General features: G+C 34.4%; 2 protein-coding genes across 3 annotated transcripts; one reads left to right on the top strand and one right to left on the bottom strand.

Moving 5' to 3' along the window:
• Positions 1-8,894: 8,894 nt before the first annotated feature.
• On the top strand, positions 8,895-11,641 carry LOC145031803 (protein S-acyltransferase 10-like). 2 transcript variants are annotated; one of them, XM_078980434.1, is made up of 11 exons: positions 8,895-9,135; positions 9,251-9,365; positions 9,649-9,723; positions 9,840-9,908; positions 10,011-10,154; positions 10,288-10,321; positions 10,418-10,527; positions 10,725-10,811; positions 10,897-10,980; positions 11,061-11,126; positions 11,354-11,641. In XM_078980434.1, the coding sequence occupies exons 1-11, from the start codon at positions 9,051-9,053 to the stop codon at positions 11,493-11,495; spliced, it is 1,011 nt and encodes a 336-aa protein (XP_078836560.1). In that variant the 5' UTR covers positions 8,895-9,050; the 3' UTR covers positions 11,496-11,641. The 2 variants fall into 2 exon arrangements, with proteins under 2 accessions (XP_078836560.1, XP_078836561.1); XM_078980435.1 differs by having other exon boundaries at positions 11,308-11,601.
• A 271-nt stretch (positions 11,642-11,912) lies between these two features.
• On the bottom strand, positions 11,913-14,159 carry LOC145031802 (Regulator of Vps4 activity in the MVB pathway protein). Its single transcript, XM_078980433.1, has 7 exons — positions 13,983-14,159; positions 13,768-13,900; positions 13,373-13,476; positions 13,109-13,280; positions 12,883-13,023; positions 12,709-12,800; positions 11,913-12,604 (listed from the first exon to the last, which is right to left on the bottom strand). The coding sequence occupies exons 1-7, from the start codon at positions 14,072-14,074 to the stop codon at positions 12,004-12,006; spliced, it is 1,335 nt and encodes a 444-aa protein (XP_078836559.1). The 5' UTR covers positions 14,075-14,159; the 3' UTR covers positions 11,913-12,003.
• Between the last annotated feature and the right edge of the window lie 433 nt (positions 14,160-14,592).

The following is a 14,592-nucleotide window of genomic DNA, read 5'->3' as shown; positions in this document are numbered from 1 at the left end:
GTTAAACATATTTCAAGGTAGATGAGTTGGTAAGGCGGTGAAGGGATGGGGCAAGAGACCCGGCTTCGATCCCCGGCACCCCCAACTTTCCTTTCCCTTTTTTTTTGAGTGAGCACTGATGCTTGCGAGATGCTGAGCTGGGTTGTGAACTGTCTGATGGCCGCAAACTCTTGTGGGCCGTAAATGTATGTGGTCTGTAAATGACCTTCTGTCCGTAAACTCTGAGAAACCCTAGCCGTAAATGCCGCCGCCGAGAAACCCTAGCCGCAAACGCGATTTCGGCCGTAAATGGGTTTACGGTCGTAAACCCTTCAATGGTCGTAAAATCTTAAAAAAACAACGTTTTTCATCCTCTTTTGCTCCAAAACTCGATCAAAAACTCGTTTTTATCAAAAATGCAAAGAACAAACCCCCTATTTTGCCAAGATCTATCCAAAAACGCAAAAATATTTCAAAAATAAGATCAAATACGCTCCAGATCTGGAAAAATTAATGAAACAATCCAAGCTCTGATACCACTTGTAAGTCCCAAATCTGCTTGTGTGTCAATCAGATCCATTTGATGGTGCGAAATACCAATCAAACAAATGATGCCAGATCAAAATAAAAGAGAAGAAGAAGAAGAAGAATATGAATCTTGTTTGAATTGATTAGAATGAAGTCCCCTTACACAATATTCACACACTTACACACACTTAAGCTCCTTTCTCTCTCTCTCTCTCTCTCTCTCTTGGCCGTGAACTCTCTTCTGTTCATCAACCACACCTCACCCTTAACACCTATATATATATATATGTGTGTGTGTGTGGGGGGGGGGGGAATATGGACCGTAAATGGGTTCACGGCCGTAAACAGTTTTCGGTCCTAGATGGAAAATTACAATTGCCTAGAAAAGCAAAGTATAAACCATAATTTAGACTCAACAAGAAGTGATAGTCAAAATGGGAATATGGAAATGTTTCCATAAGTGGAAGTTAATCATAAAATTTGTGTAAGATTAAAACCTTAATGCAAGAAGGATGTTCAAAGGAATATATTTTGCATATGAGACATCGTTTCCATGGAATTGTTCTCCATTGGAATACTTTGTAATATCTTTTGCCAAAGTCTTTGTGACTTTTGTGCATAGTCATTACAAAAGGATAATTTCATATAAGTTTATAATCTAACAAATTTTAGTAAATTGCAAGAATTTAATATTCTTACATTTACAATAAGGATTTGGAATTATGAAATGAGCTTCATTGGAAATGATTACAATTGATCTATTTCACAAAGTAAGGACCATAGATAAACATAGTGTGAATGCTTAAGCATGGGACAACTTTTGTTTTAATTTATGTATTAAGTTGATTAGTCGAGACATTATACAATGAATAATGTGTAATCAATATGGTGATTAAATAATAAGTGTTTTATTTATATTCAAAAGTTTTGAAACCATATAAGATTTGATTATTCTTGTGTTTCACCTTACATGTTTTACTTCCTGAATAACTAGGTTATTCAAACATCCACAATCAATCATACTTTGGAAGTAAGTAATGAGGTAAGACTATCATCAATTTGATTGTAGGATTGTTTAAGGTGTTAGACATAACACAAGTTTGCTATAGTGTTCATGAGTGCTCCTGTAATAAGATTTAAGTATTGGATTAAACCCACGCTCACGTGAATCACTTCATGGATTTTATCACGAGTGATTATGAGACGATAATATCTTATGTTCTTGAAACAGAGACATATAGTTGTAGTTTACAAGTCGGTTGCACATTGATGATATGTAAATGCACCAGTAACTTAGTGTTATAAAACATATTGTTGTGTATAATTTTATGAGTAAATAGAGCAAGCATATGATTCGAATTTTATCTGTTCCTTTTACCCAATATAGGATAAAAACGGTATTTATTGGCCTCTCGATGATTTAGTGATGACAACTCTAAGCGCTTGGCCAAGCCTGGACTGATTTGATTTGTTCAATTAGTTAGTCATCATAAATCAGAAATCAGGAAACAACACATGGACAGAGAGAATGATTATAATCCATGTCTCAGTCCATACGATATCTTGTAGAATGGAGGAATATATGATCCGTTGTCTAATGGACACGTCATAGTTCGACAACGGCTTTTTGAGATCTACGATTATTAGTCAGTTTTTGAATTCATACCTGCAATTATAGTTATTAGACTTATCCAAGTGGGAGACTGTTGTATTAGGTGTCTAAGCCCATAACTATAATTGGTATGTACTTGACCCGAGAGTACCTATCATTCTCCCTCTTTTTATAATAAAAAATGATTATAAAACCCATTAAGGGTGAGAAGCGCCCGAGGAAAGAACTTGACAATACTCCCTTTTGATGTGTACCAAAAATGAAACTCCCGAAAAACTTGCACGGAAAAACAATCACGAAAAATCCATGGAAAAATTTCCAATTTGTGAAAATTTTCGACTTCTGGGTGAGAGTTACAATATTTTCCTAAAACAAAAACCGTCAATAACAGAATTCTGCATGGAACCGTTACGCCAAAAATAGCTAAAGATATGAAACACTCCCCTAATTGCGAAAACTGGGCAAAAGGTGTAAGTTCACACCAACTGCAGGGACTAGAAATGAATATTCTTCAAATTTTCAGCTTTGTAACTCCATTTTTGAAGTTGGGTATAAACTGCCAAACTTTCGGAACTTCAGGGACTCTCTTCGAAAATTCTGTTTCTTTTCTTCCAAGCCTTCGAAAATTAGTCCATCTTTCGAATATGGGTTTAAAGTGTCAAAACATCAAAAGTTGAGTGACTAATTTCGAAATTTTTGTATCTTCTTCTTCACTTCGTTAACCAAGTAACGAAGTCTTAACACCATTGATAACGAAGATTTTTCTCAATCAAAGAACTATCGAAAACGAATCATGTCGAATGCTTAACCATGAACAATAACATCTTAATCATTCAGCTTCGCTTTTCATTACAGTAACCCAAAACCATTGACATCAACAACAATGCTTCGACTGTCGAATTCATCTTCAAGCAAGGAACTAACAATTAATTCTAACTTGTGACCATCGACCCTAATAATTGAAAGTATGTATCGATTTCAGTTTCACTTTGTCTTCATTCAAATCACCGACCAACGAAATTAAAATCAACTAGGGCTTCGATTTTTTACTCCAATCGAATTTCAATCACAAAACAGTAATCGTCAATTTCAAAGACGTTGACTTTCATCCAAGTCTAAAATCAAACCATATTTTCATCATGTTCAATTAACAGTCGAGTGTTTATTGAAAACCAAGGCTCGTTAACAAATCCATTGTTGTTAATCAAAAACCATCGATTTGAAAATTGAAATCATCAAACCAACTAACAAATCCAAGTTTTCCTTCCTTGCTGTCAATACAGGAACCATCGATCCGAGTCACACTTACACCCATTCATGATTCATCATTCCAATTCTTCGTTCCTTGACATCGATCACAAAAGCAGATTTCCAACCATCGATAATCGATTTCACATCACTAATGCTTCAAGAGTCAAAGAATATCAATATCTTTCAATTCTGATATCGTTTTGTTTTTACAACCATATACATCAAATGTCGAATTGTTTGATCATTAACTAGAAATTTCATTTGTCTTCTTCCAGGCAAACACCAAACAACCCCAAGCACGTATCAAACTTCAATCCCTTTGACTCGAAAATCATTCTAAGTCAAGAATCTTGTTTCAAATGTATCGAATTCCACTTTTAGCGTTTTTGACTTTTCAAATCAAATAAGAGCAAACAGTCGAAATCGAATCCAAAGAAATTTAATTCATTCTATTTGAACTCAACACCTATCATTGATTGCAATTTTAATCATTCGATTTCAATATCACAGACGAACTAAACGTTGAAAATTGACTACCGAATTCATATGAACACCTCCAAACTTGATCCAAATCAATTCAGATGGTGAAATCAACCAAGAATAAGAAAAATAAAACGATTTGATTTTTTTTGGCTCAATTTAGATGTTGACTATGAGAATAAGATATCTTTTATCAAAGAAGATACATCTGATAAATTGAATAAGAACTAGTCGACAAACAGTACTAGACTCAAATGATGTGGGCTAAACAAAAATTAAAAGAAATCTAACTGGACTTTGATGAACAATATCAATTTCAAAATATCGACTCAAGGTACCAAAGTGTAATAAATGGATCCATAACACAATTGTTGGGCTTCGAATTTGATTCAATGAATAGTGAATTTTGAGAAAAAGATTTTGATTTTTGGAATTTTGATCTAAACAAAAATAATTGGATCAATCAAAGTGGTTGAAACGGATTAGATCTAATGAGGCAAATCGATCAAAAATGAAAAACGAAAAATACAAATCGAAATCATGGATGTTTTGGAATCCATTTGAAAATTCGTGATACCTTTTTGACGAATCAAGTTCCATTTCCAACGAACGGATCAATTTTAGAAGATCTTGGTTCTTTTGTTGGAACGAGAAAATCTCCAATTTGAACATTGTACCACCCACTATGCGTGATGTATAACTCGTTCTTCGTGTTCTTCATCAATCAACGAACATCTTCATAAGAACCACCAATGTGCCATCCCCATTTTTAGGGCTAGAAAAGACCGATTTTGTTTATACTTTATAAAAATCAGGGTACCCTTTTAATAAGAATGTTGCGGAATTTGTTCTCAGAAAAACATGATAATTACATTATCAAAGCATTTCTGAAGAAATGTAATTTTTTTTTTTTTACTTTTAAAACATTGGGATGTCATCGTCAATATAGAAACATAACTGACCTAATGAAGGGGTGGTCGCCGCCGTGAGCTTCCGTTGACTACCACCACCTGAGGTGGTAGTGGGTGGTGCCTGATTTATTTAACCCTAATCGACCTAATGAATCCCTAATTGACCTAAAAACCTAGCCATTTGACTAATTGTCACACGATTAGGTTGGAAACCCTAATTAGGGTTTAGAAAACCCTAATTAGGGTTTAGAAAACCCTAATTTTAGATTTGTTAGTTTGGAATTATCGGGACCCGCGTTTGGGGCCATTGGAATTGAATTATTAATTACACCCGACCACACCATATGATTTACCTAGTAACATGATGGACTTAATGGATTAAGTACTTAATTGGTAAAGTAGGAACACTTAACCCTAATCGTCATTTTATGTGAAAAACCCTAACTAGGTTTGGGTTCTTGTTGGGCCATTTCTTGGACTGGGTTGCTGTGGGCCTTCGTTAGCCAAATAGGAACAAGTTTATGGACTAAGGAAATTATTGGGCTTAGGATAAGGCCCATTGGAAAGGTTCCAATTTGTAAAATTAGGCCTTGATGATTATGATATATTGGATTATCGTAATGCGAAATGTTTGGACTAGGATAAATAGTTGGGCCATAAGATAAGACCGTGTAGAGGCTTGGGCCCAATTTGGAAAATTGGGCCATATGTTTGGCCTTGATTTACTATTTGGTTTTTGGGCCTCCAAAGTTTGAGTTTGGGCCTTGGCCTTGGATCAAGCTAGGTTGGGGGTAAAGTAGCCTTTTACCCCAAGCATGGTCTTATGGTTATATATTAGAACCTAATTTTTGACTAAGTGTCGTTTTGATGTTGACAGTTCGGAAATCTATCAACTAACAGATAGAGTTGTACCCGCGGGACTTCGGCAATATGACCGAGTCTCCTCACCATACCAATGGGTCAAAGGCGCCAAAGTCGGCCCATTTACCTAGTTGTGATGATTATTACTGATATGCTATCGATACATTATGTATTTATGTAAAGACTATGCGGGGGTTTCCATGGCAATTAATTATGTGTAGTATGTCAGTTGTCTTCGTAACTCTTGCATGTAGTGGATATTTGCGAATGTGTTGTCAATATGTTATGTATTTATGCAAAGACCATGTGGGGGTTCCAATGACCTATTTTATTATATGTGGATTGTTGTTGATTATGTTATATATGATATGCTAGCAGTCTCTCTAATACTTGTGTAGAAGACCCATGGGTTCCGAAGGTAGTTGGATGTTACACCATTGGGGATTCCCTATGGAATTCCAGTCTAAGACCATGTGGGGGGTTCCCATGGCATTGGTTGAGACTACGTGGGGGTTCTAGTGGCACTCGGTGTAAGACCTAAGATGGTTTCCATAGCATCCTAGTATGCTTGTATGTTTAGTTTGCATGATATTTCCTTGGTTAGCTAAGACCATGTGTGGATTTCCATGGACGATAATAAAGACCATGTGTGTGTGTGTGTGTGGGGGGGGGGGGGGGGGTTCCATGGTAGTTGGTGAAAACCATGTGGGGTTTCCCATGGCAGGTAGTTAAGACCACATGGGGGTTTCCAGTGGCACTTGGTGTAAGACCTTGGAGGGTTTTCATGGCATCCCTATATGTTTATATGCATGACTTATGTAGTTGATATGATATATGTGATTATGTGTATAAGACCTTGGATGGTTTCCATGACATCCTTATATGTGTATACGCATGGTTATGCAATTGATATGATATATGTGATTATGTGTATAAGACCTTAGATGGTTTCCATGACATCCTTATATGTGTATATGAATGGCTAATGCAACTCATATGATATATTTGATTATGTGTATAAGACCTTGGATGGTTTCCATGACATCCTTATATGTGTATATGCATGGTTTATGCAATTGATATGGTTTATGTGATTATGTGGGGTATGCTCTGGGGAACTCACTAAGCTTTGTTCTTACAGTTTTATTTATGGTTTCAGGTATCATCGGTTTGGAAAGGAAGGTCCGACTTGATCGCAGTGCATACACCATTGTTTTCTGCAATATGTGATTTTGGGACGAACTCTGATAAATGTTTTTAATTAGCAACGTTTTTGGAATGTTTGGATTAAATGATATCTATGTTTTGACACTATTAAAAATGATATTTTTACCCTTGATTTTTGGGTCGTTACAAATGATTTCACTATACATCAACCCTGATTAAGATTTGTCTACTAGTCACAGAAACCGATTGTTCAACACCAACATTTGTATCGATAATTTTAACAGAATATATGTAAAAATTAAAATAATATTATTTTTATGCATATCAGACAATGTATCAAAGTTGTCAAGATCGGGATCGTTTTTGGGTTTGCAAGATCGGGATCAGGATCCTAAGATCCCACAAAATAAAATATAATTTTAATTTATAATTTTTTATCTTGAAAAATATTTCAAACATTCAAATTTTCGTTCAAAAGTTATAAAAACTTCAAAATATTAGTTATAACATAATACAAAATGGTAAATTGGTAAATTGGTAAAGGGTAAAAGACATAAAATAATAATAAAAAAATCATTTGCAAAATAATAATAATAATAATAATAATAATAATAATAATAAAATCAAGGGAAGGTACGATCGGATCGGATCTCGATCCTACCCAAAATACGATCCGAATCATTTTTCATACCTAGGATCGTAGGATCGTATAATCCTACAATCCGGATTGCGATTTTGACAACCATGCAATGTACAATTAAAATATAAAATAGCTTTAAAATATGTTACGATTATAAATATTTAATATAGAATAAAACCATGACAAAATCAAAATCACATAAAATATTATTAAGTTTTAATGAAATAGTTTTCAAATGATGTTTGGATGTCTTTCATATTAAGTATAATGGTAGTTTTAAGTGTTTGATTAAAGTAAAAATCTTTGATTATAGTAAAAATGTTGTCGGTGGATAAAATAATCAACTTTGGAATAGGGGTTACCGAATGAGTATTTGGACTTTCAAATTGGACCGGACACAGGTAAGCCTCAACAGTCGTCTAAGATCCAACAATTTCTCTAAAACCGGTTTAATTCAAATAGTCACCATTATTTTGAACTATATATACAAAAAGTAGGGGTATGAATGAGCCGGGTTAGGATGGTTTTGGGTTAAAACCGAGCCTAACCCGCTAATTTCAGTTTTCAATAATTCAAACCAAAACCCAAACCGAAACCAATGGGTTCGGTTTTTCGAGTTCTTGTTTGTATATTGGGACGATGTGGGATGTAAACTAACATTCAGAATAAAAATCAAAATATAAGAGAAGAGATGGGGATGAGATTCGAGCTGAAGACGTGTTGTACTGAACAAGTTTATATGTCGAAACACTTAATCACTGAACCAATGATTCATACACGTTTTTAAATCACAGAAAGAAAATATATAGATATGAGGTTGGATCAACAATTCATACAAGTTTTTAAATCACTGAAAGAAAATATATAGATATGAGGCTGAAAAATATTTGGTTCAGTTCGGTTTCTCTTGGTTTTAGCAAACCCCAAAACCGAACCCAATCCAAAATTTTTGGTTTTTGAAAAATCTAAACCCAACCCATTGGTTTATGCTTTGGTTTCGGTTTTATTGGTTTTTCGGTTTTCGGGTTCGATTTTGTTCATCCCTAACAAAAAGATTGGTTATTATAAATTTGTCAAATTAATTTCGTATTTAAATTCGACACTATCACAATAAAATTATATACGGATCAAGATAAACATAACGATAAGTACACAAAATTTATATAGAGAAAAATAAAGGTAAGTATATAAAGATAATAATAAAGAAGATACGTGACCGGTTTTAGAAAAAAATTACGAAATTACAAATTCAATACTTCATAAAATAAAAGTTACAATATATGTTTATATTAATATTGCTAATGGGCATTGCCAAGTGATTAATAACTTAATATCTTGTTATCATTATAAAGACAAAAGTTTAAGCACTAGAAAGCAAAAAGTCTCATACTGTAAGGACCAAAACAACCTCACTGATTAAAATAAAGGACTAAAAGTACAACTAATCCATAATACTTCCCTCTCGAGTCGCGACTTCTGTTCACCGAGCATTCATCCTCTCCGTTTAACACGTTTATGTTCTGAGCTCTCGTGAACAGTTGGAGTGTTCCAGATATGCAAGATTTATAGGTCCAGCAATTTCTTTTAGGGTTCGGATCCAGTATCGAGTTGAACGAAAGCGATGAGTTTTTTAGGTAGCTCCGGAGACCCATCGGATACTTATTCTGATCGATGTTCCAAGTGGATCCCCTGTCTCTCTGATCCCCGTAATAATTACAAGCTTCTATTTTGTGATTATGTGTTTAACTCCTATGTGATTTTATACCTAAGTAATGATTTTGCATTGGGAATGTGTTTTTGGGTGTGTGATTTTCGTTACAGCTAAAAGATCTGCGTTATGTATGCAACTGATGTTGGTGGTGCTTCATCTTGTTTTCGTCGGTTTTCTTTTCATCTTCGACAGTGAATTCATGGAGAAATTGAAAGCACTGTCTTGGTAATCACTCACACATTTCGTTATACATTATTAGCGAAGTAGGGTTCGTTGATAATTGATTGTTAATTTCACCTGTCTTACGACTTGTGAAACTGGTTGTTGCTCTAAAGAGTAATTATGATTACGCGTTGTAGTTAGCCAATCAATTCGGTTTCTTTATTCAGTTTCTATATTCAATTGAAAGCTAAAAAAGCTGTTAACTTTGGAAGCTTCTCTATCTATTCTCAATGGAATAATTCCGTTGTCTCATACTGTTCTAAATGGAATTGTTTCTTTTCTTCAGGTCCACAATATGCTATTTATTGTTATTTGTGGCTACCATAGTTCAGTATCTTTATACATCTGGTTCTTCTCCTGGGTAAGTCATAACAATCATAAAGCATAGTAGAAATATGAAGTTATAAGTCAAATTTATCATGGATTTGCATTAGATTAAATTGAGGATTATGTATAACAGTCATGTATATGCTTTAGGTATGTGCTTGATGAAATGAGAGAATTTGCTAGGGCAGAAGCCTCATTAAGGGCATCAGAGACTTCAAAGTAAGCACCCTTTTTTTTACTTTTATTGGTACTTTTAGTGATGAAGGTAACACATTATCTAATAGTGGTTCCATTTTTCTTGTATTTATGTAAATGATCAAGCAAAGACAACCTGCTTCAAGCAACAAATGACAGTGTAGTTGTGACATTTGATGGAAATCAGAGGGGGGAAAACATTTTAGGGAATAATAGAATGAACTGGACAAAGATGGTGATGGATTTGTATCCAAGTGGGACAGCTGTCAGGTAGACTTGATTGGTTTTATTCGCTTATCATGTTTTAGTTATGTTTAAAGATCCTATTATGTTGTATCTTCTCGACTTAATGGGTTAAGCCAAAAATCATGGCTTAATGTTTTAATTGGTTTTTATTTTTCAGGACTTGCACATGCACTTTCTGTAATGTTGTGCAGGTATTTCTCTTGTTTGAACTTTTTTTTTACATTATTTTATTCTGTTGCTGATGTGTCAACAACAAAAAATATGGTCTGAGTGTAAATTTATTGCAGCCTCCAAGAGCAAAGCATTGTCATGATTGTGGAAAATGTGTTCTTCAGTTTGATCATCATTGTGTTTGGCTGGGAACATGTGTAGGACAAGGCAACCATTGCCGATTTTGGTGTGTATGCTAAATTTTACCTTGGATTCAGATAAAATCTCACTTTCCCATTTGTCTAAAAAAACTCTTGTTGACTTTCTGCTTCAAGAAAAAAGTTCATTATGTAACTATAACAAGTTAACCACATTATATATGAACACATGCAATTATGGGAGAACTAATTTAAGAATATGTTCTATTTGGGTAATGATTGACAGGTGGTATATATTTGAGGAATTCGCTTTATGCATCTGGACTGGAATATGGTACATTAATTACCTCAATGATCATGTGAAAGACTCATGGTTTGTTCTTCCTTTGAGATGTTTTTTTATCTTATTTTTTAATTGACTTTTGAGCTGGATCACGAGACATTTTCATTTCTTTCAGGGTGAAGGATATATTCGTAATTATAATGCTGTCTATACTGGCAATTTCACTGATATTTCTCTTTCTCCTTCTCGTATTCCATACGTAAGTACTTAGTTTTCTAACACTAATAAAATATCCATATGTTCTGCTTTTGTAACTTCAATTTGTATTTGCTTTTTTAGTTATTTAATCATGACAAATCAAACTACATATGAGCTGGTGAGACGAAGACGTATACACTACATGAGGTTAGTTTGAACCTGTAAAATTTCTCATCTTTTGGTCCTAAAATGAAAGTTTTTTCTATAATTTGGAAAATTGTGAAATGTTGTTGTTATGATGCATAAAAGACGCAACACATTTAGACCGATTTTTTGATGATGATCTAAAATTTAAGTTTTCTTGTCTTCTTTTATGCAATTATTTCAGAAATTATAGCAAAAAGGATGAAACAAGTGTCTGAATAAATGTGCAGATCGATTCCTGAAAGGGTTCATCCATTCAGTAAAGGCGTGTGTAGAAACTTGTACGATTTTTGTTGTGCAAGAACAAGCAATTACAGAATGGAAGCATTACCTCTTTCACAGGGAGTAGTAGATCAAATGTCAATACCATAGACATGTTTCTGGATATTTTATTTTGTAAATGTTGCTCTGATTATATTTATATGCTGGATTAGTTTGCTGTGATATATTGTACTATAGACACTTTTTTGTGACTGCATTTTTTTTTTCTTTCTGGTTTCTTGATTTGTTTGCTGTGATATACTATAGACACTTTCTTCTGTTAAGCAGACTCATGCACTTGATCATTCTTTACATGTCATAATACCTATGTAATTAAATTTCCTTCATAATCGTTCTTGTTAATTGGTTCGTTACAAACATAAACAAAAATAACGCAACTGATATTAATTAATATATTATGTGTTTTAAAGTACCGACATTTTTATCTATTTTGCCAAATACTTGCTGCATACATACATATATATTGAATAAATGAATGACGAAAACTTAAAAGAAGCAACCAACCTATAATAAAAGGAAAGTTGATATTCTACCAACAAAGTATACTGTAATTTCTTCATATAACTTACCAAAATGCTCAATAAACAATCTTTTAAGCCTATGGTTTATGATGCCTGAGAGCTTCAAAACGAGCCGCCAGTGTATCATAATCCGGGAGCTTCGGATGCACCCGCTGACCTTTCATGTAACCAGAAGGCGGTGCGGGTGCACCTGGTGCAGGCCGGTCTGGTGGACCACCAGACCGGTGGTCATGGTCATGATCCATCTCAATTTCTTCATCATAATCAGACTCAGATTCATCAAACTTCACAGATGATGATACTTTATGAGGTGCAGCAGTATTAATTGTATGCCTTCTGAACAGCTTGCTATCATCTATCTCACAATCTGATTCATCAAATCTCACACCAGATGCGTTGTAACTGTATCTCCTTTGACCCCCTTTGGTATTTGTATCTACTGCTGATGATATGTGAGACCTTTCAGAGCTCTGTCTTGATGTTTTCGCATAATCAATGGAGTCAAAATTGTCCGAGTTTTTTGAGCCATGTGGTTGACTTGTTGACTGATGTGCGTCTTTGTTTGCTAAGTATGCAGCTGCTTCTGCAGCTGCAATCGCCATCTTTGCTGACTCAGCAGCAGCTTCAGCAGCTGATTTTGTGTCATTGAATTGCATGTTTTGGCCATTACCCGAGTATCTGGAATAACAAAAGAGAAAATGGTTTACATTACATACAATAATAGTATTTACTTTTTAATAAACAAATCAAACGAAAGTATGTTGCTATTTCTTGCATTTTACCTGCGTGATGGTGGGTTGTTTGGCTGCACAAACTGATCCGATGTACGATTCACAGGCATGCTAGAAGCACTCACAAAGGTCTGTGGTCCATCCTGCAGAAATATAAGAAAATATTAATAAAAAAAATGAAATGGAGAATTATAAACTACAAAGCACACTATATCATACACTCACAATAAGCTTTTCAGGTGGCTTGAGAAGTTCTGTTTCAGATTCTGTTGTGTCCCATTCAACCTGGTATTCTTTGGCTATTTCCTTCAGGATTTTCAACTTTACTTCACCAGGAGGGGTTTTAACAGAGAGCTTCTCAATAAGCTGTAATGATCACAAAATAACATAAATTATTCAACATCTTCAAGTAGAAAGGGATTAATAAATATAGAATTATAAAAATAATCACCATTCGATTTACACCACAATCAGGTCTTAGATCAGTAGCTGCTCCAACAAAATCTTTCCCATATTTCTTCTCAAAAATGTCCCGAAGTGCAACCAATTCTGGAATTTCAGAACATCGGGGTGCTGCAAATATTAAACTTGATATCCCTTCTTTTAGATCCACTGGACACTCTCTGAACATATGAGCACAAAACAGTGAGTGATTTTGCTGATATGGTATACAAATGAAATGATAAATTGTTTTGTTTTTTTCCTGTAAATGTACCTTTGCTTTGCGATGATTGTAAGTCTTTGCACGATTAGTTCACAGAAGAGCTCAATAAACTCGTTAGCAGCTAGAATATTCTGTTCTCTCATCACATGTTCAACCTTGATGTGCCAAAAAAATCATGTCAGCTATTTCGTTTGGTGTATTAATCAAAAATGATTCTACAATCAAGAAAATATTTGGTGTAGTTATCCATAGTAATCTTAAAGATTACAATTTGACAATCAAAAGTCAGACTAATGCATTCTGTTTCAAGATTAGAAGCCAACAAACCCTAAAATCCTAGCATCAAATTCCGCATCACATTGTTCAAAATATCAATTTGAGAAAAAGAAAGCTAGGCAAGGAGTTTTCTGGTTTCAAAAGTAAAATATGAAAAGAAACTAACATACCCTAATACGAGCAGTGGCGTCTTGACCAGACTGAAGTAGCATAGCAATATCACGTCTCATCTGCCTCACAACCACCTGTCTCTTGTTCCTCAGAAGCTTTATCCGAGCCACCGCCAATTTCGCCGCCGTCTTGCTGTAATTTCTCAAAAAAACGCTTATTTAGGGTGACAACTTGTTAAATAAACTTTAAAAGATAGAGAAAACGAAGATCTGACCATTTGGAGGTGTTGAAGCCTGTGAAAAAGAGAGCAAGAGTGACTTTCGCAGCCTTCTTCCAATTGCGTTTGGCTCCGGTAGTGATGCTCATCTTGCAATGGTGGTGAGTTGAGAGGGGGAGAGAGAGAGAGAGAGAAAGAGGGATTTGTATGGGATTTTGTGTGCAAGTGCAACGGTCGGGAGGAATTAATTAAAAAAACGGAAAGAAAAGAGGAACGTGGCCTGATGCGTGGAGCCCACTGTTGATGGCGACAGGAATTAGAAACGGATCTTTTCCGTTTACGAAGTTCAGGGTTCGGATTCCTACTCCTTCTTAAGTAAGCGCTTTAGTATAAAATTTTATTAAATTAATAAGACATAATTTTTGTTTATAATTTTGAATATTGATTATTTAAAATTATATATAATTATTTAATTTAAAGTAAATGCTCAAAACCTATTTGGATTACTTCTCAATCAACAATTTTGTTTTTTAATTTTTAAATCTCGTAAATAAGTAGTATGTTAAATAATATTACAAAATTATATTATTATCATAGTAATATAGTTTTTTTTAAAGCTAAAATACTTTAATCCATAAACATAAATATACTTTAGTGACATTATTTT

Source organism: Lactuca saligna, chromosome 2 (assembly GCF_052625555.1).
Source record: "Lactuca saligna cultivar CGN05327 chromosome 2, ASM5262555v1, whole genome shotgun sequence".
Classification (NCBI taxonomy): domain Eukaryota; kingdom Viridiplantae; phylum Streptophyta; class Magnoliopsida; order Asterales; family Asteraceae; genus Lactuca; species Lactuca saligna.
This window is presented reverse-complemented; position numbering and strand designations above follow the sequence as displayed.

Bases quoted from the DNA above. Each gene is read 5' to 3' on its own strand.
- LOC145031803 (XM_078980434.1), top strand. From the start codon at position 9,051: ATGAGTTTTTTAGGTAGCTCCGGAGACCCATCGGATACTTATTCTGAT. The intron at 10,155-10,287 runs GTAGACTTGATT...TTTATTTTTCAG, and splicing joins CCAAGTGGGACAGCTGTCAG to GACTTGCACATGCACTTTCT. The intron at 10,981-11,060 runs GTAAGTACTTAG...TTGCTTTTTTAG, and splicing joins CTCCTTCTCGTATTCCATAC to TTATTTAATCATGACAAATC.
- LOC145031802 (XM_078980433.1), bottom strand. From the start codon at position 14,074: ATGAGCATCACTACCGGAGCCAAACGCAATTGGAAGAAGGCTGCGAAA. The intron at 13,281-13,372 runs GTACATTTACAG...TCATATGTTCAG, and splicing joins ACAATCATCGCAAAGCAAAG to AGAGTGTCCAGTGGATCTAA. The intron at 12,801-12,882 runs GTGAGTGTATGA...ATATTTCTGCAG, and splicing joins AGCCACCTGAAAAGCTTATT to GATGGACCACAGACCTTTGT.